Here is a 26212-nt window from a genome sequence, read left to right as displayed (position 1 = left end):
GTCCTCAACCTGTTCAACTGAAAAGAAGAAAAGACCAAGAACGTAGCTTCATTTACACTTTACAAGCAGCTTTAATGGACAGAAAAATGCCAGGTACTAGAATATGCCCTTAATGCTAGGTATAGAAGACAAATCGAGGCCTAGTGGCTAGAAGTAAAAACACAATTTCCATTAATTTAGGAATTAGGCCTGTTTTTTTCAAATAGTCTTTAGCTTTGGTTTGTTGGTGGGTTTTTTTAAAGAAACCCTCACACCTTTGGAATAACCTAGCAAGTGAAAGTGCAGCTGTTCCATCTCTTCATATTTTTTACATCCTTACTCCAATAGAACTCACTGTCCTTGACTCAGAGGTAACTGGTACACTTTTGCGACATATCCTGTATAAAAGATCTAGCCAGAGGATCCAATGATCCTTTGCAGCTCTAGAAATCTATCAGCCTTTTTTTTTTCTGTTGAAACCTGTGGCTACATATGTACCGGGAAGTTGTTTGATATCACCTCTTGCATACATGAACTTTGTTCCCCTCTACTCTGTGACTGCCCCATCTCTGAAGTTTTATCACACCACACGCATTGGTATACTTCCCTCTGCTTGGACACAGCGACACCTCTTAACTTAGTAAACACAAGTACAGGAAAGAACAAAATAGTCTGGTTTTGGTCTAGAAATACTGTTACTAAAAATAGTTTCCAACAGTTTGTCTAAGAAAAAAAAATGTTAAAATAGAAGGGATCTCAGGCAATAACACAGTTTGGGGGTTTTTTTTCTTCTATTCATAGATGTATACTCTTTTAAATCATACTCAGGAATATCATTACATACATTTCATCTTTACTGTGAAGCCACCCATAAGAGTAAAAACTTTTATGATTTCAGTCTTCCCTGCATTACATATTGTTTGAACTTTGAAGTATAACCATTCCCTACAAACACCTATTAGCATGTGGCTATTTTAACACTAGTGTGCAAACCCTGTATGTAGTAACAGCGTATCAAAATGGAACTCAGGTCTGAAATGAAATTCTAATTCATGTTAGGATCTGCTAATCCCTTCTGCTCACCTTGAATATGAAAACAACTTGCAGTACATCTATAACAAAAACATTGCCTGAAGGTGCATCTTTTGACCTTTGAAATATGTAGAATGAATAAAACCGGAAATTTCCTTTGTTATTTGCCAAACAATTCTAAGCTTGAACAAAGCCCTTGACAGAACCTGCAGTGTTTGTTCTATTTTTGGTAAAGAAATACTGTTTGCCATCACAACATAGAGACAGAATAACAAGTGATGAGTTTGTTCACCAACTCTTAAAACTTGCAATAATGATTAAAGCATCTGATCATGAAAAAGTTTTTACTTACCCATAGGAACATTGGCTTTTCTTTCCTCACAACACCACCACCCAGGCTTACGAACAATTTAATTTTAGCAGCTTCATGTGTTAGCTCCAAAAAGAAAAGATTCATTAAACAAACTGATGTGATTCTGTGATTCTGTGAAACTGAAATGTGCATTACAGGGACAACAGAAGATCCTAAAACCTTTTATCAGACACCCTGCTGCATGGAAAACTTTTTTTAAATAAATATTGAACAACAACAGATATCTTTGAACTTCTCCAGTTAATAGACCTTACAGACCTCCTACAGTGCAGCAATAAATATGCCTCAAGAAATCAGTGTATCACTTCATAGCATTTAATAATGCCACAAATGCCTTTGTTATGCAGACTGTATAGAAGGGTGAATGCTATCCAGGAGCAAAACCATGCATTAATAGTGCCTGCCTTTCTTCTGTTAGTAAGCATAGCATCCCTGCTTCAGTTCCATTCTCTTCCACCTGTAGGTCCTTCCAGTAGACAGCTGAGTCCACTTAAAGCACTGACTTCAGAATAGTTTGGCATCTAGTTTCACAACTCAAGTTATTAAAACAAAAAACTGCTGTGATTCATGAACCATGGCTGAATGCCTGACTATTCCTTTCACTTAAGTTCAAGATTTTTATTCATGTATCTGTATCTCTTTGAAATAAAAACCTCACAAAGACACCAACACGCTGAGAATTCCATGTCTTGTCTTATCAGTGCCTAACACAGGCAATGAAGAATCTGACATCCACAAACCCCCATCCTAAATCTGTCTGTTGTGAAGATTTCATTTGCACAAATAAGCTTTGTAGGTTGCTACTCACTTCTCAAGGGGTTGTTTTACTCCTGATTTTGCAGCTGGGCACAGAAAAGTAAGGAGTACATTTTACTTTTCCATTATTTTCTTACTTTAGAAATGCCAAGATAAATAAAAGTATATGCATATTTATGAACATATACATTCGCAAGACCTCAGGAACACTCTATTTCATGTAAATGTACCAGTTCTGATCATATCTTGTTACTAAACCATACTGTTTTGAGGAATTAACTTTACTTCTGCTTCCCTTCTGCTCTTAGAAACCTGAAAAGCAGTATGAATAGCTTGACAGCTTGTCTCTGAAATAGAGGTAGTTCTCACTTATTGATGATAATTTTTATGTCTTAAACAAGAATCTTCTCACTGTGATCAAATCATAGAATATAATCTTCCTTTTTTTTAAGCTCTTCTTCCAATAGAAAGGATTCAGATTTAGAAGGGATTCAGTGTGAAAACAACTTTACGCATGACTGAGATTAGCTGAGAACTAATTTACATTAAGTAGACACTGTGTTACATAAAACACATATCCTTAACATGTGCCTGGGAGCGAGCAGCATCTGAAGTCCAGTTATGACTCTGTCTTAATTTCCTTTATTAATTTTTCATTCTGCATAATCTTTAATGATTGCATGCACACTTCCTCTGGCATAGGAATGGGCAATACAAAGAACAACATACTAAGGTATGGGGAAAGACAAACTTTCCCAGAAGTTACCTTTTGTCTGACATAAGGGAAAAAAATTTTTCCTGAAAATTTATCTCTAGTGATCAGTTTAACAGTATAGGTGTGAACAAGGCATATTAAATAGGCATCTCAGAAAATCTTTACATCACTATGAGGCCCACCTAACATCACATCACCAGCAGCAGCCAGTCTCCAATCTCCAGCACAAGGCTGTAGTTTGACATGCACTTTAAGGTACCAGCCACATCAAAAAATATGTTTTCTCTGCTTGCCACCCTCAACTAGCAATTCTCCTATGCCCACATCACACTCTGCAGCATGGTGTCATGACTACAGTGAATCAAACCAGGGTTAATTGATCCACCTGTTGCTTGGTTATTTTTGACCACAGAATTTTCTGACCAGCAGAATCCCTGAAGCATCGGGTTAAAACAGTAAAAGTACAGTATGAATAAATGGGTGACACCACATCTTTTAATAATTCCCTTAGACATATCAACACATTAGACACACAGAATTCATTTCAGAAGCTTCCTTTTCTATCTGCAGGTATATGCTCTCCTGAATACAATTCTGTCCATAAAAGAGTTTGTGATCTCTACTGACTGCTTTTTTTTCCCCTCTTCATCTAAATCCACTTAATACAGCCTCAGTCTTGTTCTGAAACTGTTCATAAATTCCTTTTAATGTGTCACATTTATATTTTTAGATATTGCCCTGAAGAATGCCAAATCATTTAAGGAAACAATTCATCACATAAGCCTTAATCACAGAGTAAAGCAAAAAGTATTTCCCATGTTATATACCCACAAAATAAGGAACACAACAGTGACATCTAAACAACAGCTGTGAAAAATAGTTGCCCCTGGTAAATACCAGGTGAAAGGAGAAAAAGATACAGAAAAAGAAATATTGTGGTCTATCGCCAAAAGAGCATATATCTGTCACATCAGAAAGGAGAAAATTATTTTGTATAAAGACTTGAATTAACAAATTAGGGAAGATGTCAGTGCTGGGGATACTTTGTGATTTAAATTTGATCAGAGCTCACATGAATAGAAGTTATAGGCATAAATCTCTATGAATCAAGATGCAAAAATATTCCCTTTCCTTTTTTTTCTTTCCCCTTTCACAGGCTCAGAGAAGGTAAAGTGTTTCAAAAGAAAAGGTATAGCTTTGATAACAAGATCAAATTGCTTTCCATGTCATTTCTGTTTTTAAAGAGTAAAGACAAAAATGACAACTTCTTATTTTCATCTGAAGGAAAAACTCTGTTAAATTGTGACTAATGAAAATACAAAAAGACTTAATACTACCGTCCACACTGCCACATTTACAGTAGGAAAATTGCATTACTTCCCTCCTTCAGATTAAACGCCTGACAGGTTGCTGCCAGCAATGCATATTTTACAGGCTGCCTTATTTTCCTCTGAACACTGTCCCTTAGAGCGAATATTCATAGAAAATAAGACTAACCCCTGGATTTCAATATTTGAGGTAACAGAAAGGTTAAAAATTTTTCTTGGCAACCAGTTCTGTCAGCTCTTGACCTGTTTAGTTCCCAGCTTCTCCCTTAATTCCTGCCTGATTTACAAAAATACAGAAAATCTCTCTCCCATCTTTCCAGCTGCTTCCACTGACCTACTTCCCATCCTCTTAACTTTCAGAGCTTCACTAGCCCCAAATTTCCTCTAAACTTCCTTCCTTCCCAATGCTTTATCACTTCTTTTTTCACATTACCTGCAGTGAACTCCACCCCACCCCATACTCAATCACAGTTTTCTTACCTTCAACCCTTCCTCTCTTACCAGCACTTCATAATCCTCCCCATTTTCTAATAGGAACACAGCCCATCCTCCAGTAAGTCCTACCCTTTCTTTAACCTCCTCATTCCTCTTTGGATCAGGTCCTCACTTTCCCCACTCCCACTTCCTCCACTCCAGTAAGGAGCCAGATTCCAAAAGTTGGCAAATTTATAAAGACAAAGGTCTGCCAGGGTAACAGTCTGCCATGTCTACCTATTTAAAAAGACAATTTCATTTAACTAAGTGTTCCCTCCCACTATTTACTCATTTTACTTCACACAAGTTTCACAATGTTTATTTTGGGATAATTTCCTCAAAAGATATTCCAAACACTTAAAATCTCATCATTTCAGGTTAGAGTAACTATGTCAGAACTGGCGTGTCTTACTTTCATCAACTACAACATGCCAAAAAAAGATGACAGGAGACTTCTCATGCAAATGCAAACTTCTGATTTTTGGAGCAGTCAAAACCAACCTCATTTCCTTTGATATACTCAAAAAAGTTATCCAGTGAAGAATCTTGTAGGAGTCATTTTTAGGAGACAACACAAGTTCCGCTACAGTGCTGCCTGTTTTAGAGGATCAGACATAACAGGGTGGGTATGTGGGAGTGTAATTTAAAACATGAATATGAATAACAAACATTTAAGTAAGAAAAATTTAAGCCCTTTTTTTTGTCCAAGCTATCTGTCTGAGCAACCGAAATAGACTTTGGTGGAGAATCTTCCATGAGCCTTGGATTGATTAAATCTCCCCGTCCTGTTGCAGATGTTCAAGGTCCTGAGCAAGCTGTTACTAACATTTTAACTCACCTCCCCAGATTTTCTTTGGTATCAAACACTGCATTTTATAAATGCCTTGCAATTAATTGCTCCAGCTATTACTTACTACTTCTCAAGTACCAATGTTCCTCTATCAGCTCCGAATCATAACAACTATCCACTGTTTATAAGTCCTAGACAATTATCTGACACTAATATTCTTCAAAATCAAGAAATCTTCTCAAAGCACAGCCATGCAGAATGTTTGTTTCTTTATCAAGCATTCAAATACAAGAATACACATTGCTGTCCTGAAAATAAAGTGTATTAATTTCAGAAAGGGTTGTGTTGTTTGGGGGGTTGTGTGTGGGTTTTTTAATGAAAACATCTATTCAGTGAGTTATGAAAACTTAAAAAGAAAGACATTAAGCTATTCACCAGGCCTATGTTATTTCAACGAATTTTATTAGTTTTACTGAATGAATGCTATGAATAAAGAAAATTATCTCTGAGGCAACAAGATATGTTTTAACATCTCATTTCTTTTCTGAATGATATATTTTTGCCTATTTTTCTGTTAAAAGGTGAATTAACCTAGATAAGCATTCCCAAACCTAATTTCCATATTTCCATCAGTAACATCGCATGCAAAATGTGATCCTGAGTCTTTAATGGGCTAGCAGGCATTTGACTAAATCAGAAAACACTGTTGTTCTAAATGGCAAGCCTTTGGGGTCTGCAGCTAGTTTTCTAGTCACTGCCACATCCTCAACTCAGGGTTCACCTAGCATTGCCTCCAGCAGCAGACTGGCAAGACAAGAAGGACTGCAAATATAACGACCAAACAAGTGACTCAACAGCATTTCCATTTCTCACTCCATTACCTTCTTTTTATCAACCAAAGGGATCAAAGGCATGGAAGCAGCACCCTACCCTGAATTCCTGTAGCCTGGGGAAAAAAATACTGTATTTATTCTGAGTTTGTTCTCACATAAACAAAAAAAACCAAACAGGCAGCTTACAGGAAAGCAGTGCAGAACTCTCATCGCAAGACCATTCTTGGCCACACTGTTCAAGGGACCTGCTGTTCAGCAGGAAATTATGTGCACAAGAAAGGACAGGAGCTAAGTTAGTACTCTATGAACAAGACTGTGGCAATTTTTCTATTTTTATTTTCATAAAAACCAAGTGAGTATAAACTACCTGTGAATCATCCGGCCTAGATGTTGAAAAACCCAAGACATTGCTTAATTTGTATTCTTCAGTGAATTAGCTCTGTCTCCCTAGTGATTTCTGTTTTCCTATTCTATGTACTACTTGCATATGCTAACTTGAGAAGATATACCAGAGCTGCAAAAAACCTGCCAGTGCTCTCCCAAGATAAAAGACATGACAGTAATCTTCCAGTACATAAAAGGAATTAAATTAAAATCATTTACCTTTTTTTTCTTAAGTAGTACTTTGTTACCAATACTGCCTAGAAAGATTTTTTCCACTTAAGTATATTATTCATTGCATAACGACCTCTCTTTTACTTAAAATTCCAGTGTAGTAATTGAAATACCTACATTAGATCAGCCACACTAGGTCACATAACCTTATAATCTGTCTCCACTAATGATAATTCTCAGGTTCCCCTGACCTGCGTCCCTTCTACAATGAGAACGAGATCTCAGTATGCAAGCACACAGAGTACATCAGGTGGTACTCTTCCGATTCCTTCAGAAACATTTGTTAAGAGTCCTGGTTGCCGCCTCCCCCCTTACACTTCTACTTTCCCATCCACCATTGTAGTATGTCACAGGAATTCCCTACCAGCTTCCTCCTTTTTCTGGCAGACCTGGTCCATACCGAAGGATGTAAGAGCGTGTGTGTACATATGGGGATGATCCCAGTTCCTGTGAATTTACGATTTCTTCCCACCCCAGCACGTCTGCAGGCAGAGCATGACTGGGCAGAGCCCACTGACACAACAAATGAGTTGGGAATGCAATGGGAGGTGTCAAAAGAGCTCTGTTCAGTATTCCCTGCAGCTCTCTGTCCTTGCATTTCAACCTTGGACTCTCATCTCTTCCCATTATCAAAGGGTTTTGAGCATCTGACATACAGGGGGGTGGTTGTGGGGAGTAATGATGACAGAGCCAGACTCCTCTTAGTGATACCCAGTGAATAGATGAGAAGGTGCAAACTGAAATACAAAAAAAAACAAGAAAAAGCTTTGGGGTTTTTTTAAACTATAAGGCTAAACAAACACCTGGACAGATTGCCAAGAGAGGTTCTGAAATCTTCACCTTCAGGGATGTTCAAAACCCAACTACACACGTCCCTGGGTAAACCCCAGCTGACGCTGTTTTGAGCAGAGGTGTTGGACCAGACAATCTCCAGAGATGCCTTCCAATCTCAGTGATTCTGTTCCTCTCCTACTACTGATTAATCTATTGTGACAGTCAGTAGGGAGTATTGATTATATTTGTCAGAGGATTGTTTGATCCTTGGTAAATCCCTCTCTCACATCTCCACAGCATGACAGGCACTGCTCAGAAGGTAAAGGTCTTCACCACAAATTAGTTGTTTCTTTGAAGGTGGCATGTAGGTGGTGACATGCAAATTTTAGTAGCCCACATGCACAAACAGACTGAAGACCATAGAATGGTTTTTTTTTTCCCCCAACAACACTGCATAATAATTTTGCTACAGTACTCGCCTGTACTCAGAACATGTTGTGCTTGTGGAAAATGTGATAATTAATAGGAAAGTAAAATGTAAAAGTCAAAATAAAATAGAAAAAGAACAAAGCTGCTTTTGCTTGACAAATATAGTTATCTGTTTAAACAATATTAATCATTACTGTGCATTTTAACACATTACCGGATATTTCTGTACAGAAAGAAATCTTTCCCTTCACGTAGGAAAAGAAATCCTTAAAAACAACATCAACTCAAGAAGATAAGCAGCTCTGGAACACACTTTCTCTTAACGTTAACTGGCAAAATTGTTTGGTGAATGTAGTGAGACTAGCACAGAAGTGTGTTTTGTTAGAAAAAAAAACATTAATTACGTGTGGTTTACACTTACATTTTTGAGTCTCAATTAAACAGCTAAGTATTCCAGAAAAATATGAAAACAGAAAAACAAACATAATATTATGGAGGACACCTATCTGTAGTTTAAAAATTCTGGTTCCTGTAAATTAGTTCAGACAATACTTAACAGCAAGTACTCTTATATTAGAACTTCACAAGAAAATATCAGATACCCAGCTTGTACTGGTTTTGGCTGGGAGAGAGTTAAATTTCTTCATAGTAGTTTGTATGGTGCTCTGTTTTAGATCTATGACCAAAACAGTGCTGATAACACAGGGAGGGATGTTTTAGCTATTGCTGAGCAGTGCTTGCACAGTGTCAAGGCCTTTTCTGCTCCTCACACTGCCCACCAGTGAGTAGGCTGGGTGTGCGCAAGAGGTTGAGAGGGCACACAACCAGGACAGCTGACCCCAACTGACCAAAGGGATATCCCTGACCATACAATGCTGTGCTCAGCAATAAAAGCTGGGGGAAAGAAGGAAGAAGGGGGGATATTTGCAGTTATGGCATCTGTCCTCCCAAGTACATGTGATGGAGACCTGCTTTCCTGGAAATAGCTGAACACCTACCTGCCAATGGGAACTGGTGAATGAATTCCTTTTTGTGCTTTGCTTGTGCGCACAGCTTTTGCTTTACCTGTTAAACTGTCTTTATCTCAACCCTCGAGTTTTCGCACTTTTACCATTCTGATTCTCCTCCCCATCCTGCTGAAGGCTGTAAGCGAGCGGCTGCATGGTGATGAGCTGCCTGCTGGGGTTAACCCCGGACATAACTAAAATAACTAATTCTGTCCTATTTTCACTATGTAACAATACATCCATCCTCTCCAGAATTTAAAATTGCTAATAACTCACCATATCTTCTACCTGTATTAACATAACTCTATTCAATCAGAATAATTACAGCAATGTTAGAATAACAGTTTACCCTTTTTTGGGCCCTAATCGTTATGTCCTTAAAGAAGTGCATCAAACATCATAGCGTAAGTATTAAGTCACATCTAAATTAATTTCTGTTAGTTCCTTGATCTCAAGAATTAATTCAAAGTGCCTAACAACTGCAATCTGATTTTCACAGGCTCCTAATATGTTAAGAAATGTATATTATGCTACAGACATTAATTTCCCACAGGGTGTGTAGCTGAAAAGCTTCTAGTTGACTTGACCTAAAAATCACACACAAAAAGCTTAAATCCCAATTTACCATTTCCATTTTTTTTGTGATAGTACTATGTGAAAGGCATTCTCCATGCTAAATTAAAAATATAAGACCCAAATTACTACTTACCTACAATCAGCAGTTTAGTCCTATTTAGATAGCACTGTTCAGCTTTATACTATCAAAGTAGTAGCTTTAAGTGGCTTCCATAGTTTCTTTCCAAAAAGGAGCAAAATGCCAAATTCATTGCAAAAGGGGAAATTGTGTTACTGTAGTACAAAGATAGTTATAAATGAATGCTGTCAAATCCACTTCACATGAAGGGTGAACTGCTGTCTTACAGGGTTTGCTTGAACAGTTCAATAAGAACTGATGTTCCTAAATATTCTTCCGTGAGAAGCCCAGCATAGCAGAGAGGAATTTGTATTAAGCAGAAATCCCATAATTCAGTGACAGAACAAAATGTAACATCTATTTTAACTATGAAAAAAACTTTCATGAATATCACAGATACCAGATATCTGTATAGCAAGTTAACAACAGTTTACAGGTATTCAGAGAAAACATAACGTTGTTAGTTAAGAAGGTCGTGCAGAGGACATTAAAGGATTGTGTGCATTTTGCTTACCTGGTTCATATTTTTATAACAGTTGTGGTATATCTGAAAAAGGTTCTTTTGTTTGGGGGTTGTTTTTTGAACCTGAACTGAAATCCTGAGCACTCAAATCCTCTCCATAACCTTTCATTCACTGCCTTTCCAGTGCAGGCTGTCAAGACGGAGCTTATCTGCTGTTAAGACATTAATCATTAATGTGTCTCCCGCCTGTAGACGGAGAGTGTATCCCATAGGATTTCCTCAAGCCGCTACAGGTCACATTTACAGGTCACAAAAACAACCACCTTCAATTCCACTTTTAAATCTACTGGTCACACACCGTAACTCATAAACCATTCAACTCATGTATTTTCAATAGCATCTGCCACTTAATGTCTTGGCCACAGATTGCATAAAAATCTCATCTTCCAAATGGTCTCAGCATAGACTGTCAGAAGGTATGAAGCGGAAGGTCAAGTCCATATTCAAGGAGAAAAGAGCAGAAGAAAATAATGTTAAAGCAATATGGAGCAAATACAAAAATCATTTCAACCCTCTCTAGACCAGCAGTCAACCCAGTTTTACCCATGATCAGTGCTTCATCAGACACCAGCAAAATGTCATACTATTCAGCCTAGAGAAGAGGAAAATAAAAAAACATTTTAGCCCTTACTCATGTACATTCAGTGAAGTCCATGGGAGCACAGGATGCCATTATTTCTTTCATCATGTAGCAACTAGGCTAGAACTGGTGTTTGATAATAAGATTACTCATCAAAACATCAAAAGTAAAGTTTCTTTGAGAAGCACTAATCACACTTCCATGAGCTGCAGATTTGGATACTGCTTCATAAGGTACAATATCAAACACAAGGATAGATTTGAATACAGTGGTTTGGGTAACTGTTCCATCATTGCAAGTACAGTTTCTGAAATACACTAGAAACCTAATTATTAATTGCTAAGTCACCCCAAATCACCTAGGTATCAAAACCTAGGTACAGTTGCTTACACGGAATATCCAGGACACCTAAGTAAAATTTAGACACCAGCTCCTAATTAGATAATTATCATAAACAGACATTCCAAGCAGGGCCCATAACACATTTCCATTAAAGTGACCTATGTTTTGCCTTTCTGCACCCTCCAGAGATACAGTAGGAATCTCAAATACTTACAGTTAACATCTCTTTTGCTAGCATGTCACTGTTTCTGTGTCAATCATTTACCTTTGTTATGTCTTCCCACAGTTTCAGACAACCCCCTCCACACTAAAGTAGTCAATCATTAATTTTACAAATTTAATGCTTAACTGATATATTCAACCCTTCCCATTATGATATTGAACCCTGCAGTAGCCCACAAAATATTAGTCTCCATCCCAACAGTGTTTTGCATATATTTTCTTAATTTATATTGTAAATATACTTACTGAGATGTTAGATACTCAGAGCATCCCCATGTAATAAGCATAGTACAAGCATGAGGAAAAAGGAGATTTTGCCCAAGTGTCAGCATGGAATGGATAAGCAAAAACCCTCAGTAATACAGTACCAGCACGCATCTTGAAAAATTATCTTAGTTCAGTAGTGTGTTGTTACTTGTAGGCAAGTCAAAAAAAAAAAAAATTAAAATTGAGAAAGCAAATGAAGAAACTTTTGTGGTAACTGCAAATACGCTAGTGCACGATAGGCAGAGCGGGAGAAAACAGGAATGCAACTATTTGACAGTTTGACGAGTAGGCAATGAAGACTTGTATCACTGTTAAAGCTGAGAGGAAAAAGCCGGGATGACCTTAGGCCACGAAAGTCCTTTAACTGGCAACAAGCAGTTTCATATAATGTACTGGAACCATGGGAAAGATGCAAAGAAAGAAATGGCACAGTCAGAGCAACAATCCAGAAAAATAAATTGTGCAGCTCTAATTGGACTGACACAAGTAGGCAAAGCTGCCTTGCTCTAGGCAAAAGAAGAGGATGATGCAGCACTGAGGGCAAACATAAATATTTTTACCTGCAAAGATGAAAACTTGTAGCTGAATTTAAGAAATTAAAAACAGGCAACATTTAGAGAAGATTCAAGTATGAGAAACTGAAGAATGACCTGTGCTCGAGAGAGTGCCCAGAGAAATGCAGTCCTGCAGAACAAAGGACAGTAATAATGTTCACCAAGACAGGAAAATGCAAAAAAATAAGGTTTCTTTTAGTTATATGACACATATGCTAATAGCCAGGTGTGTGCAAGGGAGCAGTCACAAATACAGACAATTATTTTCCATATAAACAATTGCAGAGGAACAGAAAGACACATTTGAGAGCGCCAAATTTAAGTGGGCAGTCTCATTCTGCTGCATGTATGCAGTCATATTTCTGGACAGAGTAAAAACACGTGTGCACACAGCACAGTGCAGCTCACAACTTGAAGTTGGGCAGTGTAGTCTAGGAGCTCCAACAATCCTCTGAATTTTTTTTAACTTGTAGTAACATACAGCTACTTTCATTTGTATCATCTTTCATGACTCTCTGGTTTTTAATGACTGTAATTTGTTAGTATTTAAAAATCTCTATCAGCAACTTTTTTTAAAAAAATACAAAATTTTAATTTTTTTTTTTTTTAAACATTTCCTCTCTACTACTGGTAAAGGTGGTATTTAGGATAGTCATCCTTCCATATTAGCCACTACTGTGAGAAGTGATGGATAAATTTGTTGCTCACACACACCTCAATTTCTACTCTTACACATCAACTCTTTTTTCCTGCTGTTCTATCTCCTAATCCTCTTAAAGAATTTACAGTGGTCTGGGTGTGATCCTATTTTTTTCAATGTGGTTATTTTAATTCTCTCCTACATTTCAACTACCCACATTTCCATTCTTTTCATTGGTTTTGCAGGGCTGCATATTTCAGGTCATTCAGGTCTTTTACCATGCTGCTTTGCATTTTCCTTCTTTCTTTTTGTCTTTGTTCAGAGAAAAAGAACCACCTAGCTGGAGAACAGAGAGGTCAGCCATAGCCGCTATCAATCTTCTGAGACGTAGTTAATTAATCTATATGTTATGTCTAAATTTTTAAAGGTGTAACTGATGACTTCATAGTTGGAACGTTTGAATGACCATGGTTTCTATAGCAATATAAATCTCTTTAAACTGCATCAGTATCAACCATGTTAATTTGAAAAGGGTCTATTATACTGCATAGGCTAATCAGTATTAAACTGTTCCAAAAACGTGTCTTCAACTGTAGTACTAGAGTCTGAAACCACTTTTAGTGAAAGGGTGGCATCTTGTGGCAGAAATCGGTCACTGCAAGAATGATGGCTTTGAAACCATTCTGATGAAAAACACATAATTAGTAATCTAAGCAGCTAATCTCAAGGGTCTGTTTCAGTTCATTATTTACATTACTATGAAATTGACATGTTTGCAGAGTTACTTTGAAAGACTGTTTTATTTCCCTAAATCTCATTTATGAGTAGCATTGCTCTTGTCCAGATTATCATTACTTTCCACACCTCTCTAGTGAGTTAATACCAGTCTTGGGGGAGGTGGTGACCATCTTTGTAGGTTTGATACACATTCTCAGTATTTAGGAGATCCACCTACCCAAGCTTTTATCTATCGCCTTCAAAAAGAGCACTGCCTGAAAGAATATTCTGCTGAGCAAGTTGTTTAGGAGGAAGAACAGTTTCTCAGATACTAATTTTTTTTTTCTTCCTCTCATCTCCTGGGAAAACCTGGCATCCCCTCAGTTCTTCTGGCTCCTTACTCCCACTAGCCCCTCAGCAGAAGCCACCAACACTGCTTGCCAAGAAGAAAAAGAAAGCAAACAGGGTCTTGGAGGACCTTCTTCAGTTTGTGAGGAAAGGGTATCTTCTACACTACAAAGCTCCTAACACGATGTCTGGATGATGCCAGAAAACCGGCATCCACAGCTACTGCCACTCACTTGGTGCCTCGGAGAAGAACTGAACAGGAGTGCTGCCCTCGGCAGGGAAGCCTCGGCCATCTCCCATGAACTTGTCATCCCTTAAATGCCTGTGGTTCATTTCCTTTCAAAATTGAACAAAATGAAAATGGGTAGCCACAGAAGAGTGACTAATGTTTTTTTAGGTACACAAGAAAATTAGGTTAAGGTTTTTAATAATACATCATTCAGTAACTCCAATTCTTTACCTAGTATTTATTCTTCATTAAGATCATTCACTGGTAACAATATGTTACTGTGGTGCTAAACATTGCCTGTGAGAAGTATTTTGAAGGGGCCTTTTTACTGTTCAGATATGTATTATTACAAACATTCAATTTCTTCCATTTTTAATTCCTCTTCCTTCAAGGAAACTCTATTTATTCTTTTGCTTGGGGGGGGGGGGGGGGCGCAACATGTGTGGAAGGGGGTGTAGTGTTGGTTTTGGTTGTTTTACTACTTCTTATACCTCAGTTTTTACTAAAAAAGCTTTTATCTAGCGTTTTTTCTTAACATATGAAGGTGACATCCATATGTATTGGGATATATTTTACCTTCACGCATAAGTATGCGGTTATCTTGACATAAAAGTTCTTGGTCTGTGACTGTAATAGCAATAAGCGTGAGCAAGCACTTGTGAATTTGTGGACAATCTCACTAATGGAACTGGAAAAAAACCCTGTGGATTTCACACACAAAACATGAAGAGACTCAACTCACCACCTACCCCCCATGCACATTTTGCTTACTTCCTGTTGTTACTGTGTTGTCACCTTCCTAGTCCCATCATTAATACAGGGCTAAATAGAATGGAACACTATGGCATCAGTCTAGCCTAGTATTAACACAGAGATCTGCCTAACAGCTTGGGTCTAACAACCCAAATAAGGCAAATTGAGCCACAGATAACCAGCTTTTTAGGGCAGGAACTACATCTGTGTAACACTGTGCATGCCTACATGAAACAGCATCTTTAAATGTCATCATGTTCTTTCTGGCTTTGAAAAAATGTTATTCACTGATACTTAGATGTGAACTTCCTGCAGAAACAGAGAAACATGCTATACCTATATGCTTTAATAGCGCAAACATTTCTTCTACTATTTAGCAATTCTACCTCTTCATTTCTATGATGTATCTCTGGATGTATTCATGTGGATAAAAAAACATTAAAAAAATCAAGGGGTTTTTTTTGAAATAAATTTTGCATTACTGTACTACTTCATCTGACAAGGTAGCAACAATCTAAAAACCAGAAAGGCTTCCTTCCTAAAATTAATTTGCCTCCTGCCCTCTCAGGGCGTATAAAATTCATCAGTGAATACTGATAAATCTGCACAATCTGATACTGCTAAGAGAAGAATAATCCTGTCATTGAAGTGTAGGTAATCCAATCTGTCCAGGTTACACAAAGTGAGTGTACAGGCAAGCATTTGTGTAAAAGACATCAAGTAACTCCATTTTAGTTGAGTGTTTTTAGTGACCATTGCTTCAGGACACTGGCACACTGAAAAGTCTGCTGTGCATCGGCCGTCCATAGTAAGAATGTGCTTAGTACTGATGTAATTTTCTCCTGCCATCCACAGCAGCATTTGTAAGCCCAGCCACAAAGGAACATTTGGATGATACATTCAGACTCATGGGTGAGATATACCGAGAAAAAACACAGACTTCGCATCCTCTTAAGAAACATCCAAACCCATTTCCCACCACAGGTTCTGTAAAGGCATTTCACACAAAATTAGATCCTTCTCTGGGAAGCTATTTTTAAATGACCAACCAGGAACTAGCATGGGCAAATCTCACAAAGGAAGACAATTTTAGCCTTCCTTGACTTCTTGGGTGAGAGAGAAGATTTTACGTTTAGGGGCAGCCAAAGCAGCACACAGTCATAAAAGTTGACTAAGCAATGGTATGAGTTGTTGAGTTTTTGCATTAGCCTGTAAAACTCCACCAAAAGAGCACGTAACTGGAAATCTAACATCAGTTTGAACCAATCAGTTTCACATCTCCGAAAAACTGAAAAAATTCTCTCTTCAAAAGAGCAGTTGTGTTCACATCTGAGTCTCTCAGGGATGTGTTTGATCTTGCATCATTGTAACATAATAGCTATTATGTAAACCTGAAACGGAAAAGCCCCTTTATTTACACATCTGTTTAGAAACTAGGCAGGGGTAAGAAACTTGGAGCTTCTTGCTTTCTGAGAAAAGCTGTTTTCAGATACAAGTACAAAATGAATCTTTCTTTTTTCAGCTAGCATGATGAATAAAATATTTTGATCTAATAATGTCCATAAAAGTTGTTTTAGTGATTCCCATAAGCTGAAGAGCAGATACCACTGCTGTAGATGTTCAATCTTAGTATTTCCTTTACTTCACTCACTGGAGAGCACATGCGTAAGTATAAATTACACTCACCTTGAAATGTTTATTCTCACTGGCTATAGGAACACACAAACCTGTCAGTCAGTCAGTTCCTTCTACTATTGCTTCACTAGAAGAGGTTTAAGTAGTACTCTCCTGCAGTTATCTGATCTGTCTTAGCTGTTCCAGTCCTCGGGACCTGCAAGGGTTCAAGAGATCCTTTCCTCTCCTCCTTACCTTGTGCTCAGAGTGAAAGCATTCAAACTCGTCACCAGTTTTGAAAGGGATCGCTCAGACCTTTCAAACAAGCCTCCTTACAGATAACTTCCTCTCTATCCAATTTCTGATCTAAATCTCATCTCACTCATACCAGACATGTGTTCATGAAACAACTAACACAGTAACAACCAAGTGTTGCCACAGAGTAGTTCACTGTATTTAACCTCAGAAATAGTCATACTGAATTTTGCTACAGTCTCCCTCTCCCACTAATTTTTCTCCCAGGCTAATCAGCAAAGCATGACAAGAATCTCTTCGCAGAAAATATGTGAACCTTTTCACAACATCACGTCCTGAAAAAAATACTTTTTAATATTTGTAGCTGAGCCTGGATCATATTTTGGAAGCCTGAGACAGCTCGGGTTTTTTTTCCCCCCTTTATTATCATCCATTACTTGTAAAGATGCTGCTTCTCATTACAGTTACACCAATCACAGAAAAGCAAAAACTTAGGCATATGGAAATAAAACTCACCATGCTGTTCATTTTTGAAGAGGATGAGCTTGCTCTCTGCTTCCGTAGGCTGTTAAGCTCTTCTGTATTTCCATCCTTTGGTTTTATGATCAGCCGACTGCCTCCAGCAGTACCTTCTGAAGAGGATCTCAGTCGTTTCTCAACAAATCTGCCTTCTCGGTATGGACTGAAACTATTGGCAAGATCGACTACAAATAGAGAAGTAACCAGCAATCACTAGAAAGAACTATTCTCTACAAATATTTTCTTAATGGGAACACTGCTTTGCTTGAAATGCTTACATTGAAAGGCAATTGCATAGAGCATGTTCTGTAGAAAGCAGATCCTGCTTACCCAGATAAAACTGTCACCTGGGCCACCACTTCACTGTTCAGCCCCCAGTGACTAGCACACTCAGCACGCTACAGCCAAGTCCATGGCTCCTCACAGAATCCAGAGGGACCTTTGCTCCATCCTTTCCTTTCTTCCCTCATTCTAGGGCATTTCCAAACTGCTGTCCAGTAAAATCCACTAGAGAAACTATCACTTGGTTCACTGCTGCCAAAACACAACCTGCCTTACCCTGTGTCCAGAGGCAAGTCTAGGTTTTGCAGGGCCAGGTCACAGCTTTGTTATCACTGCACAGGACAGGGATGCACATTGGTTTTGGCTTCTGTTTGGCCTTCCTAGCTCAGGTCTGCACCCACACCCTCCAAACCCAGCCTGCAGCCAGCAGGCTGAATCCCAGTCCCAATTACTGCTGTTAAACAATAACACATCAGAAAAGAGGAGGAAAAATTACATTTTGAGGCATTAGGACAAATTTAGATATAGGGAAAGAGAAAAACATAATAGCATAATAAATGTATCACAGAAAATCTTATCCTCTTCTGCCTTTTGCGAGAGAACAGACATTTTCTCTAAGGCTTTTAAAAAAAATCCGTATCACATAAAAATATATAAAAGCATACTAAGAAATATATGGGACATCAAACGTGCTCATACATTAATGTCACATTCACAATACTGTCTATAATGATATCAGCTATGAATCCTGCTATAGAAAATATCTATTAAAAAAATGCACAGAAATATTTTGCATTCACATCTGTTTTTAAATACTATTTTAGCAAAACCAAATGTTCAAACCAGTCTGTTTGTAACAGATAAAATTACTTATAACCATATCTTACTGAATGCCTTGTAAGTTTTTTCTATATTTGTTTCATTTCATACAACAGGATTTTATATCTTTTTTCAATGGTCCTTTTGATGCTTGGCCAGTTTCTAATTTTAAATACATTCTTCATCACACAGTCAAAAAAAATTGCATTTTGAACAGCACTATAAAACCATAACAATTCATCATCAACTTTTATGTATTAGCTCTACTGCTTATTAGCTCTAGTGTTTCTGTGAACATGAATCCCATTTACAAAAATCCCTCTGTCACAGTTTCAACTCCAGTTAGCTGCCTTCCAAAAATACAGAGTAAATATACAACTGCCAATGCATGAGTTTCAAATGCCCTGCATACTCCTAAGCATCACTCCGAGCTGCTCACTTGCTGTTCTGCAGTACACTCTTACTAGTCATATTCAAAAAGATGAGCTCATTCACAGCGAGTCAATGTTGCAAGGAAGGCCAACCAAGTGCTCAGGACTGGTAACATATATAAATGGAAATATTTTGACTAAGGTTCTGAGGGAAAGAGGTCTCTTCTGGTGAAAGCTAATTTAGTGGATTAATTTGACTTTATATTGCCATTTATGTACAAGATATCCAACCAAGCCTTGCAGTGACAAATAATTCAAAAAGCAAGATTGCTTTTGATTGCTTATAATCTACATGTCTAGATAAATGTCCAAGCAAAAAGATGGGTATGAATTCATATGAGTTTACAGTCTTTCATCTTTTAACATAAACACTATAAATGAGGTCTTGTTAACTCACAAATTTTGGCCCACCAGATACAGCCTCAGAATTATGCAAGAAAGTACCAGTGTTTATGTTGGTTTGAGAAAATAAACTGTCAGAGATAAATGCCTTCTGACGTGTCCTTCACTCAAGGGCCTGGTACCTTTATTCATCTGCATCTCTGTAGACTGGGATTTCTAGGCAAAGCCTTTCCACTTAATCTTGTTAATATTTCCAAATTTCTTTTCATAAGCTAAAGATCCAGTGAAATTTAGATGGTAAATAGCTCTCTCTGTTTCACAGATTACATAATGAGAACTTGCACAATGCTATTTCAGATGGAAGCAGAAACAGGATGTCTCATACTGTGTCATTCTGCCACAGAAACATCTACTCCAAGCTACTCTATAACGCCAGTTGAATAGAGCAAGCAAGAGTCAGGAAATTTTGAAACCCAGCTCAATATAAGATAAACTGTGTCATTTTTCATAACCAGACTAAAAGAAGGTGTATTTCTCTGGCAATGCTTCCATCTCAAACAATGCAACTATTTGGCTCAAGTCCAAAATAGGCATGCCCCAAAAATCCCAGCTTCAGCCTTCAACAAGAGACGAGAATCAGTGCGCTCTCTCTTAATTCATTTTCTACCATGGGAAAGCATAGCTATGAACAGCACTGGTGGGTGTTAGCAAACTGTAAGGCATGAGCTCAAAAAAAATCATAGACTTTTTGTTTAATTCCTCTAATTTTGGGAGGAGGACACAATGCATAACTTTTGAACTTCCTAGCTAGCATTTGCAACTCTACAAAAACACTTTATGACCAAACACTTCTTACAGAAGAACTGAGGCAAAAAAAACCCCACCAAACCCAACAATGAGAAGACCACAAAACATACCTTTAGAACGGTTTGTTTCATAACCCTGTTGTGTTTTAAAGGACTGGGGTTCAGAACACGGAACAATCTTAGACTCCATTACAGGAATAGTCTCTCTCGTGTGCTTGGATGGCGTGCTTTCATTTCTGTCCCCACTCAACCCCTGTGCTTTTGAAGACAGTATCACTGGTTCTTCTCTATGCTGTAACGCGAAGGTTTCTAAACGTGCATTTGCCGAGTTAATTTCTCCTATGTGCCTGGCATCATTCATGTGTAGTTCATTGGTTTGCAACAATACTTTTGTTTGATTAGCAGCTGAGGTTTTGAATAAGGTATTAGATTCAACGCTACACAAGCTTGCATGACTCACAGGAGATACACCAGCAGAATGGCCAGTACTTTCCACAATATCCATTTCCCTCACAGGAGCAGCAGCAGGATTAAAGAAGATCTGAGAGGTAGAGACACTGTGACCAAAATCCTCTGTGAGCAGCACCCCAGTACCGCTGCTGGGCAGAGCGTCAACATCCGAAACAGAATCCTCCGTCAGGGCGACAAAGTCGGAGGGGGTCTGGGCAGCCGTGAGGTCAGCCGAGAGCAGCGGGGACTGCAAGGAGCTTCCCATGCACTCTGTCGTCTCGGCCGAACATGGAGGAGAGGACTTGGCAATCACAGGTTCGCTTTCTGCATACGATTTAACCTCCAGCAAGCACCTGGATTGCTGCACAGAGGTAACTGATTGACTCTCCGGAACTGGTTTGGAAAATCTGTAGTGTGATGAAAAAGATTTAGGGAGAAGTTTCCGTGTGGATTGTTTGACAGAGTACCGGCTCTGCTCCTCTGCAAAGCCTGAATCATCACCCTCATTCTTCCCAGAGCTTATGCAATTTATAAAGACATTCTTATTAGCTGAGGGCTCCTTTCCCTTTTCAAAATCGTCTGTCAAAGACCTTGTTATCTTCTTGCTACGTGAGCTGCCAAAGCTAACTGAATGCCTTCCTCTGCTTTTAATGTGTTCCTCTAAGCTCAGTTTTTGAAAAGCGCCAAGAGAGGACTGGGCACCATTTGAGATGTTAACATTTTGACTAGCTGAGTCAGGCTTCTGCTCACTCCCTTTCTTGTTATGGAAGCTAATGGAAGGAGTGCGGAATATACTCCGGCGCTTGCCTGTGCTCCCTGAGCTGGAGTTAGTGCTGGATGGGGAGGAGGTGTGGACACCAATGGCATTAGCAGAAGAAGGTGAGGAAGGCAGGGAGTCGTGTCTCCGGCTAATACTTCTCCTGAATATTGGCAACCGAGATACTAGAGTCGATCGTCTGGATCCTGAGTCCCCCATCAGGGCACAAAGTGTCCGTGGCTCTTCGCAGCCAATAAACTAATCTGGGATGGAAAAAAAAAAAAAAAGAAAAAAAAAAAGATAAATGATTCAGCCTCAAAGTCCACTTGAACAGACTTTAAGTCAGCCTAAATACATGAGATGCCAACATCAATTTTATGTACAGCTGCAAGTTGTTGCGTATGCATTACTGAGGATTTTTAGAATTTCAAAGTGATGTTCAATAGGCAGCACTGAAAACCCAGCAGCTGAGCAAAGATGTGTCTGAAAACATTCTATAGATGAGAGATACAGTATTATATATATTATACAATGCAGATGACACTGGGTAACAATATAAAATCTACATGCCAAAAGATACACAAATATATCACCCAAATGTCCTTGTTTTTGTAAGTTCTTGGGACAAGTCTTATAAACTGTAAGCTCTCTTAGAAAGACTTGATTTTTCATGATCTGAGTAGAACAAAACATTATTTTGTGTTCCTAAATACTCAGATTTTTTGCAAGAAAAAAGAGGATTTAAATTTTCCAATCTTCACTGAACTTTCAGATGGATTTTTAATTCCTTTGTGTGTTCCTGCTAAAGGCTATATGTATCACCTTACAGCAGAGAAAATGCTGGCATTGCAGTCCAGCTAAAATATGCACCACCAAAAATTCTTCCTAAGGAACTATAAGTTCTAGGAATTCACTGTCAAAGTATGGGATCATGTTTCTAGATTTGAACTTTAATGTTTCATTTGAACACTTCTCTGAAATCCTCTTGTAGCTTACTTGCTTATAATTAGCTATTTTTGCAGCTTTTTGAAAGTAGTGAAAAGTGTTTCATACACAAACACTTGGCATTTTTTATCAATATTTAAGCCATAAAAACTTATTTTGATCAGCACAGCAGATGTACTAGAAGAAAATTAATCTTTATGAAATATATACCAGTTCTATCTCCTTTTTGTTCTCATTATAATAAACTATCACTGTGAGAGACAGGACCACAGAGGGAGCAATAAAAACATGTGATACATAATCACAAGAATAGGAGAGGCTGTAGGTAAAATGCCAGAGTGCAACTTCGTGAGCTGCAAGTGTTCAGCACATAGGAATAAAAATCAGGTCATTTATCTAAAGAATGTTTGTATGTCAAGTGCAAAACCAAATTCATTCATCTAATGAGCAATTTAATATGTTATGCAGCTACAACAAATATCCATGAACAATATATATATTTATACACTGTGTATATACACACATACATAAAAATAAAAATGGGAACAGAATATTTAAGGAGTAATAAAACTATATAGATGTTATATTACTGTGAAAAAAAGTAAGTTCAGAGACTATTTCTGACTAGACATTGGACTGTACTTTCTACGTGGTTAACATTTTTTTTTAAAAACTAGTACAGCTCCAATCTGAACATGCACTGACAAGCAGCCACAATATTCACAAGCACCAGGAATCAATAAGCAATTTTGTAGTTTAAGATGAGAGAAACAGCTTGGGAACAATCACGAATTCCTGAAAGTCATTGGTGATCTCTGACAACAAGCTAAAACCCAACCTAGACAATACCCAGGTCCTGCGACTAAAACCCAAATTTGAGTTCAGACTGATTGGGACAGAACCGATGGTACAGGCACACACAGACGTTACCAGAATAACCACATCCACCAGATGAACTGATGCATGGCCAGTTGTTCCATTTCACTGACATGTAAAGTAGTTTGCATCTACGTCACTGTAAGAACAAAAGCAGAGGCAACGGCACAGAGAAGCAGAGGCCCTGTGAACTCACACAGGGGCTTACACTACACCTGCTTGTTCATCTGTCCACAATTCAGTCTACCGAAAATAGGCTTTCAAAAGCCTCATGTAACCTTCTCCACCCTCCCCATACAAACCTCTCTTGGTTCTTTAACCACTACCAGACCTATTGTGTCAGGGTTTTTTTTGCTTTTGTAAATGCATACCTGCAGGCGTAACAATATGTATGGATATGCACACACACACACAAGATTATATACAGATGGTGTTTTTCCTTGCATTTTAAGGAAACATCATAACTGCTGAAAAAAAAGACTTTAGAATGCAGTTTTACAGCTGCAGTAGATGAGCAAAATATGTTTAAAATACATTAAATCACTATAGGCATTTTATGCTCAGACAAAACATTTGCTCCCATTACTCCCCTTCCTACCTACCTTAATTTTAAGTTCACTGGGGAACATCCTGGTTTATAATTACAAGATTCTCTGAGTTGAGAGCAGAAGGAAGCAGAAAACTGAGCAAAAAGCACAGATTGTAACTTTCACTGGAAATAAAAAGGCTGTGTCTAAATAATAATAGAATTATTCCTAATAACTGAACTGTGAACATACACGGCTTTAACTTTCCAGGTGGTAACAAGTTTTAATAGAATACATTGCCTCTAACTGCAGATAACAAAACGGCATTTATTCAGCCATTCTTCCTTCCTTGCCTTTTGAAGGAAGGGCACAAATAAACTGACAACATTTCTCCTATTGTCCAAGCAGCAGAAATCCTCACCCATAAAATATGAACCAATTATAATATACTGCTCTTTCTAGGTCTACAATAGCTATCAGAGGACATTTCTTAAAACACACACATCCATGAACACATACATGTATATATGCATATGTGAATGCTTATGTCCATATACAGTTTGAATAATTTAAATACTGTATATTTTATTAATATTTTGAATATTATTTGCATATACTGTTTATTTTCTATATAGGCGCATTTTGCAGTGTAAAAGTGCCAAAGTTTAGCACTTCAAGTGGCAATTCTGCTGGCAACACAGGAAAAAATAATATACATTTCAAGATATAAAAACACTCAGAAATTAATAAAATAAGATCTTTCACTAATTTTTTTTCACACATTGTAGAGGGGTTATAAACTGCCATATATGTCCTATTATGAGCAAAACAGAAGGTGTTTCCTTTCAGTCTTGACATTTAACATAATTATTTCTGCTTACCACTTTATAGCAGTGACCCTTACAGAGTGAAATTCACTTCAGCTACATATCCTCTATGAAACCACTAGTTTTCTGTATCTAACATCCTCATCCCTACTGGCATCATCTCAAAAGCTGCAACAGAGGAAACAGAAAACAGCAGACACCTTTGCAATGATATTATGCCATTGCAGATGACCCTTTCAAATTTAAACTGGACAACAACTCTGATCCTACAGCCAATCTAGGACCTAAGAAAAAGCTCATTGTATCTTAAAATGATTAGGTTTTTAGAATACTAACAAGAAGTCAAGTAAAAAAGAAGGATCAAGGAGAAGTGAGAGTCTAAGAGGGCTTTCAATTAGATCAGGCTCCTTGTTTATGACAAAATATAATTTGCATCATTATCATATAATGTGAACTGTCAAAAAATAGTCTACACAGTATTCTGTACAGATATCTGAATCTTGGTCAAATACACAAACCATTACTTTGTAATACTTTTCAATTCTAAAATCCAGTTATTGCTGAAACTGGAGTGTTTACTCAATGCTGCATTAGATAGATATTCAAATTTTGCTTTTTATGGAATGGATTTTTGATGCACATTTTCTCATCTGGCATTACACAAGACAGAGTTTGATATACTGAAGGAAAGTAAGTAAACTATTTTGAAAACATTTAATTGCAGCCAGAGTAATGGTGGATAATTTCAGGATCTGCTCTTCCTCAAGAGCTTGGCTACAGCTCAGTTTCTGAGCTACTGTGCTGAAATCAATGTAAATGAGAAACAGGCAAAGTGCAAACAAAACATTTTCCCTCTTATTAGCAATTTAAAAAGTTGATCATATGGAAGTAGTTTCCTTTCACACTGGTCTGGACCAAGATGTTACAAAACGTAAATTAATCTCAGAAATAACTTAGAGTTATGGATTTAATTTCCGGAGAAAACAAAGAGGCCAAGTTTTTTTATACTTGGGCCTTAGTCTTTCCACACAGGAGATCTTTGGAGGAACCATCCAGTTACACAATATTAGGCCTTTATCTTGCCTACAGCAGTTGTATGAATATAAAATACAGAAATGTACAGGGTAAGAATTACACAAGCTCTACATTTTATATATTACTGTATCGTGTCAAAAGAAACAAAATGTTCAACTTTCAGACAGTGACTGTAATGGCAGAAAGAACCCTGCAAGTGTTAAATCAGGTAAAATTGTCAAAGTATTACACCAATGTCTCCAGAGACATCTACTCCACCAATGCACCAGCTGAAAAACAAAACGCAGAATTTTTTATTTCAGCTTCTACAAGTGGTTACTCACACAAGTGTGCCGGAGTGCGGTATAGTCAATAAAGAGCAACACTCACTGTTGGTTTTGAACTCCAGTAGATGGAGCCACGGATCTGCTTTTTCATTGACTGCAAGTATGCAAAAGCAACAGTCGGTGCCTTTTGCATTTCTCATTGCCTTTGAGGCAACATTTTGGACCTGAAATTATTTGTGATTATTACCATTATCATAATTACACGTACATACTGAAAGCTAATATATACTCATTCAGAGAACTGTAACGCATAGGCCAGTACAAACACTCCCTTTATAAATAACCAACCTGCTACTACCTCTCAACACTGTTTAAACAGAGCTTTCCTAAAAGATGTTCTCCTTAAAGATGAACATCCTAGAATATCAATATCTTCCACACAAAGAACAAAACTGAATTATCTATTATCTAAGTTTAAACTGGGAGA

The 26212-nt window shown here is 37.8% G+C and overlaps 1 protein-coding gene across 5 annotated transcripts in view; it reads right to left on the bottom strand.

Annotated features, from left to right (window-relative positions):
• The window catches only part of CCSER1 (coiled-coil serine rich protein 1), a 728522-nt gene that overhangs the window by 628937 nt on the left and 73373 nt on the right, over positions 1–26212 (bottom strand). For all 5 annotated transcript variants that reach the window (XM_074866749.1, XM_074866751.1, XM_074866750.1 and 2 more), the window contains exons 2-3: positions 20154–21512; positions 17360–17547 (exon numbers count right to left, since the gene is read on the bottom strand). In XM_074866749.1, coding sequence (XP_074722850.1) covers positions 17360–17547; positions 20154–21468 — 1503 coding nt within the window. In that variant the 5' untranslated portion in view covers positions 21469–21512. The remainder of the gene's footprint in view (positions 1–17359; positions 17548–20153; positions 21513–26212) is intronic.

Source organism: Strix uralensis, chromosome 4 (assembly GCF_047716275.1).
Source record: "Strix uralensis isolate ZFMK-TIS-50842 chromosome 4, bStrUra1, whole genome shotgun sequence".
In the NCBI taxonomy this organism is placed as follows: Eukaryota; Metazoa; Chordata; class Aves; order Strigiformes; family Strigidae; genus Strix; species Strix uralensis.
The sequence above is the reverse complement of the archived record's forward strand: the minus strand, read 5'-3'. Positions and strand labels throughout refer to the sequence as shown.